We start from the raw sequence: 6,256 nt of genomic DNA on the forward strand, positions 1-6,256 counted from the left end.
CACAATCCCTTTTCCACTCACGTCTTGGGATTTTAGGCATGCACGCACATGTGCCCGGCATGAGTTTCAAGCCTCTGGGTTCCAGACTTGACCCGTGGTCAGCCATGGGGGAGTTTAGCACCCTCCATCTGCTGGGCTCCATGCTATTATTTTTTTTTTAGTCACAAGGGTCTTGAAAAAAATCATTCAGTGTTTTGCTTCACCCAGAGGGCCAGCAGATGGTATGGTAGTTAAAGCACTGGATCCTACATGGCCAGTTCTGCAGTTTGAGTCCCGGACCTGGTGATTTGAAAATCATGCCGGGCACATATATGTGTATGCCCAAAATCCTAAGAGGAAAAGGTATTTCAGCATGACCATACGTCCTGTGGGTGATTTCTCACTTTCCCTCTCTCGCTGTCTCCTTTTTTAAGGGAAAAAAGAAAATCTAAAATAAAAAATTACCCAGAGAAGCTTTTAAGAAATACTGCTAGCTGAGCCAGACCAAAGAATTCTTGTAGTATGGATCCTTTCAGATGAAATTCTAGAAAAGACAAACCTACTCCGTAGGGACAGAAAGCAAATTGGTGGTTGCCAAGGGATGAGGTTGAAAGGACTGAAAACTGGGACCAGCAGTTAGCATAATGGCTATGTCACTGGACTCCTATATAGTTGACTGTGGTTCGAGTCCTGGACCCCGCGGCTTAAACTCACGCCGGGCGCGTGTGCATACATGCCCAAGATCCCAAGAGGAGAATGGAGGAGAAGGGATTGCGGCATGGCCATCCCCCCTGGAGCGTGATTTCTCGCTTTCTGTCTCTCTGCCTCTCTCTGTCTTTCTGGCAAACGCATGTGCCCTATAGCAAAATAAAATAATAAAATAAAAAAGAAAGGACTGAGCTAATGGGCAGAAGGAAACTCTCTGGGGTGAGGGCAATGCTTTCTGTTTTAATCACGGCGGCATGCACATTTGTCAAAACTCTTCAGCACTGCCACTTAAAATGAGCGCACTGCATCCTGTGCACAGTACATTGTCTAAAAGAGGAGGCCGATGCCGGGTCTCGCCCGTACAAGTTCTGATGAGTTGTTCTGCCGTGAAGCCTGGAAATATGTTTGTTCCCAGTTTGCCATAGGCCCATGCCCTAGCTGGAGAGACACAGAGAGAGAGGGAAAGTGAGAAATCACCCCGGGGAGGGGCTGCGGGGGGATAGCAGGCTGCAGTCCCTTCTCTGTTCTCCTTTCAGGATTTCGGGCATGCACTCACACAGGCCCAGCATGGTTTTTTCAAACTACCAGGTCCAGGACATAAACTGCGCTGTCAGCCTTAACCTTCATGCCACCTGCTGGCTAAGAAATCATTCTTTCTTTCTTTCTTTCTTTCGTTCGTTCTTTCGTTCTTTCTTTCTTTCTTTCTTTCTTTCTTTCTTTCTTTGAGAGGCTTTTGCTATAGGGCGCATGCACTTGCCGGAAAGACAGAGAGAGGCAGAGAGACAGAAAGCGAGAAATCATGCTCCAGGGGGGATGGCCATGCCACAATCCCTTCTCCTCCATTCTCCTCTTGGGATCCTGGACATGTACACACACGCCTGGCGTGAGTTTAAGCCACCAGGTCCGGGACTTGAACTGCGTTCAACTACATGGGAGTCCAGCGACATAGCCATTACACTCACTGCTGGTCCCAAGAAATCATTATTTTTTTTAAGGCATCAGCTTTGCATTAAGAGCTACTCATCTAATCCAACCCTCTCTTCTTCCAGGTGAGACAAAATAAATACAGTTGGTTATGGTGGAAGGGCCAGCGCTGGAAACGGAGACTGGTTTCTAGGTTCTTTGAGTTCCAGATTCACCTAGGGACAACATTATCTCTGCCTGGGAGAGTGTTCTCCTCCTGCTCGCTGCTCTCTGCGCATATCCCACCTCATTCTAGAGCCTAGTTCATTATCACACTTCTCAGGAAGCCTTGAGATACAGCTCCCCCCACTGGACAGGAGGTGCTCTAGTTATTAAGTAACTGATGGATGGATCAAATACTGTATATCAAACAGGGTGTTTGGCGTTGAGCAGATGTTCAGTAAATGTTTGTTGAACCAAAAAGTTGGCAGAAGGGTATTAACATTTATTAAGTGCCCGTGGAGTGCCAAGAAGGGCAATAGCATTTTACACACAGTATCTCACTGAATTTTTACCACAGTTTCATGAATTGGTTATCATTTTCCCCTTTTGTAAGGGAGGAAACAGGTTCAGAGAGGTTTGGCAATTTCCCCAAGTTCACACAGCAAGCAAGTCGTAGAGCCAAGGTTTGCACTTAGGTCTGTTTGTTTTGAAAGTTCACCCTTTATCACAGGCTGCCTCACTTATGCTAGCTATTGCATTTAAGCCTTAAATGATGAATTTCATGGACTCTTATCTCCTCAACTAGTCTCTAAGCTTCGTAAAGATGAGAATTAAAGTTTAGTATTTATTTATTTTTTAAAGGATTATTTATTTAATTCCATTTTTAAAAAATTATTTATTTTATGTATTCATTCATTTATTTCTTAATTTGACCAGAGAGAGACAGAAGGTGAGAGTGAGAGAGAGAGGAAGTGAGAAAGCAACCCACCAGATTCAGGACTCGAACCCTGGTCAGCCATGTGAGAGTGTCCAGCACCTTAACCACCACGCCACCTGCTGGTCCCAATTCCATTTATTTTTATTATTATTTTTTCATTTGGCTAGATAGAGACAGAGAGAGAAAGGGAAAGTGAGAAAGCAAGCTGCCAGGTCTGGAACTCAAATCATAGTCAGCCATGTGGAAATCCAGCACCTCTATTCATCACCCCACTTGCCACCCCCTCTCTACTAAACTGTTTAGTATTGAAAGTACTCTCTATTTCAACTCATGCAGTAGATGATTTGGCCACTTAAGTTTATTTTTAAGAATTATTTCATTTCCAGGGACCAGCAGGTGGTGTGGTGGCTGAGGTGCTAGACTGCCACATAGCTGACCATGGTTCAAGTCCTGAACCTAGAGGCTTAATCCTCACTTTCCCTTTCTTTCTCTCTCTCTCTCTCTGGTGAGCCCTCTAGCAAATTAAATAATAATAATAACAAAAGAATTATTTCATTTTAATTTTTATTTATCATCATAATTCTTTTTCTCCAATTTGACCAAAGGTAGAGAAAGAGAAAGTGAGAAAGCAAGCCACCAGGTTTGGGACTTGAACCATGGTCAACCATGTGAGAGTCTAACACCTTAACCACCACACCACCTGCCAGCTCCCTGGCCACCTCTGTTTTAACAGAGTTTCCAAGTTTTAACTTCATTAGAATAACAGTAAGGCTAATCCAGCAATTAAGCTCTGTAGTTTTATAACTTGCAGTTAGAAGAAGACTAGTAGACAAGGGTTATTACAGAGGGAAGTGATTCCAGCTGGGCTATTTCTGTTCTCTAGCCTTTTGCTGACTCTATGAATGATCTCCGAGTTATGCAAGCTTCGTGGATAACAGTCAGATTAAAGAGTCATACATCTCAAAGCACATACCAAAAAAATTCCTGGGATGACATTGTGTCTTTGAACCAGAAGCGGACAATTACTGCCTGTAAATTTAGACGCCGAGACAATGTTGTATTTGAGCAGACGAAAGGTATCCAAACGACTCTACAAGACAGAGAGGAAAAGGCTGTAGAGATGTTAAATGGACTAAGTCTTACTATTCATATCTACCAAATGAGCATGTCTACTAAACCAAGTGCCCTTCTCTGAGGATCAGACCTTATGCTGAGTTGCCCAATTTCTTTTTGTTCCCTCCAGAGGGCGCGCATGTGCACTTGCTGAAGAGAGACTGAGAGAGGGGGAAAGTGAAAACGCACCCACTATGAGAGACGGTCATACTGTTAACGGATGGGAGAGTGTTGAGCTGCGTTGTGAAATCCTTGGTTCTTTGGGTCCAGATCACTAAAATTAGAGATCTGTCCCTAGGCGCAAAATGAAACCGCAACCACGAATGAAGTAGATAGAAAAGAAGGTTTAATAGAAAGAAAGGAAAGGAAAGAAAGGAAGTACACCCAAAAGGCTTTCAGGCGGGCAGATTGCCAGGTGGCAACTGTGCTTGATACTGGTTAACTGTTACTTTTATTACTAGAGGTGATGAATATTCATTATGGGAGGCCCCTTACCTTGCCTATGTTCTTCCTTTAAATTTGAATCCACACGTTTTCTCCTGCACCTGCGCACCTTCCTCACAGGCAAAGTGAGGAACTTGATCACCTAATTGTGTACGCCCAGTGCAAGTCAGGTTGCCCCAATTAGATTGCCCAATTAGTTTATCGCCCTAATAGAAATCAGGGCATTAACCAAAATGTTTGCTTGGATCTTTCTGATAAGAGAAAAATCTACGGATTATCCCTCCATGCTTCCCTCAGGCCTCAAGGAAGGAAGGTGGCAAATTACCTTGCCCTCCTGGCGCCTGGGACTAGGTGAGCCTTTCGCTTTTCTCCTAGGGCTGCCCGCTCATGGCTAACTACCTACCACAATACCACAACACCTTCTCCTCCATTTCTCCTTTCAGAATTTTGGGCATGCACAGATGCATGCCCAGTGTGTTTTTGAAGTTGCTGTTTCCAGGACCCAAACTGCATAGTTGGCCAGGGGGGATCTAGCTGCTGTAAGTACCTGAACTGATACTGTGTCTTTTAGGTGCTGGGCAAGAGGTAGCACATGGGTAAGTGAGACACCTTCTGACCCTGGAAGCTCAGCCATGGATCTGACTCACATAGTTCTCCCAGCGAGGAGGCTGACCCTTCACCATGATTCTACCCTCCTGTCCATCTTGTCTGTCTCTGTCGGTGAAACTAGCTCAGCTCACAAGCCCAGGGTCCTAAAAACACCTCCAGTGAGACCAGAACTAGTGGTGACTGTGGCTGTCAGACTGAGGGAGCATTCACGTATTCATTGGCTTATTTATTCACTCAACAAACTTGTTTGAAGTGTTTACCGTGTGCTGGGCCTAGGGATAGGGACTGGGGCTACAATGGTGAGCAGTACATGGCTGTCATCTGAAACTTTCAGTCTATGGCCAGCTCAAGGCAGGCTGGGAAGGTACTCCCAGGACCCACCACACACCCTTTGTGGCTCAGGCTGCCCTTTTAGGAACTTCATCTTGTTAAACAAAAACTTCAGATAATTTAATTTAGCAGAGTTTAACTGAGCAAAAAGGATTCAAATCAGACATCCCTGGAATGGTTTCCAAGGGACTTCAGATAGCCACGTGGAGGGGTAACATTTATGTGTAAGAAAGGAAAAGTGACATACAAAAAAAATCAAAGTGAGGGGCCAGCAGGTGGCATGGTGGTTAAGGTGCAGGACTCCCACATAGTTGACCACAGTTTGAGTCCTGGACATGGGGGCTTTCTTTCTCATTCTCTCTCTCTCTCTCTTCCTCTCTCTCTCTCTCTCTCTGGTGAGTTCATGTACACTATAGCAAATTTAAAATAATAATAATAATAAATAATAAATTGTTTGAATTATAAAAAATGGAAGCGAGGGAATGAGGTAGATAATTGGATTGCTTACAGCTTGCTGTTTGCCTTCATGAACACAATTTAAAGGGCGGGCTGCCTGTGATTGTCACATAGCTGCTATGAATGGCTGTAACTTAGCAACTGCCTCAGGAAGCAGACTTCCATGTGAGGTTGTGATTTGCTTATGGGAACTAAAACAGGAGTATGGAGGCTTTTCCAAGCGAACAGACATTTTTTTAGATTTATCATTTCTATTTTTTTAAGAATTATTTTATTCAACTTTATTTATTTTATTTTTAAAATTTGAACAGATAGGGACACAGAGAGAGAGAGAGATGGTAGGTAAGAAAGCAAGCTGCTAGGCCCTGGACTCAAACCGCAGTCAGCCATGTGGGAGTCCAGCGCCCTTAACCACCATGCCACCTGCCAGCCCCTCCAGGCTAATATACTTTAACGGTCTATGCCCTCGATGCTTCCCACCAGAGAATCTGGTGATTTCCTACTGCTGATTCCAAGTGCAGTTCCACCACCATGTAGGCCTTACGGTTCTCTGGTTAGAGGGAATGGAGGAGGGAAGAGACAAGGCTGCGGTCCAGCCCTGCAACCCTTTTGGAATAGACTGGAGTTCCCAGTTGCGTTTTTTTTTTTTGGAGAGATTTTCACTGTAGGGCGCGTGCGCTCGCCAGACAGAGAGACATAGAGATAGAAACAGAAAGCGAGAAATCACCCCCCAGGGGGGATGGTCACGCCGCAATCCCTTCTCCTCCATTCTCC

General features: G+C 44.7%; 1 protein-coding gene across 1 annotated transcript in view; it reads right to left on the reverse strand.

Annotated features, from left to right (window-relative positions):
- Positions 1-6,256, reverse strand: part of LOC102503418 (uncharacterized protein C3orf20 homolog) — a 103,332-nt gene that overhangs the window by 28,345 nt on the left and 68,731 nt on the right. The window contains exon 16 of the mRNA XM_006154887.2: positions 3,504-3,620. Coding sequence (XP_006154949.2) covers positions 3,504-3,620 — 117 coding nt within the window. The remainder of the gene's footprint in view (positions 1-3,503; positions 3,621-6,256) is intronic.

This window comes from Tupaia chinensis, unplaced genomic scaffold (genome assembly GCF_000334495.1).
Source record: "Tupaia chinensis unplaced genomic scaffold, TupChi_1.0 Scaffold000423_1, whole genome shotgun sequence".
Classification (NCBI taxonomy): domain Eukaryota; kingdom Metazoa; phylum Chordata; class Mammalia; order Scandentia; family Tupaiidae; genus Tupaia; species Tupaia belangeri.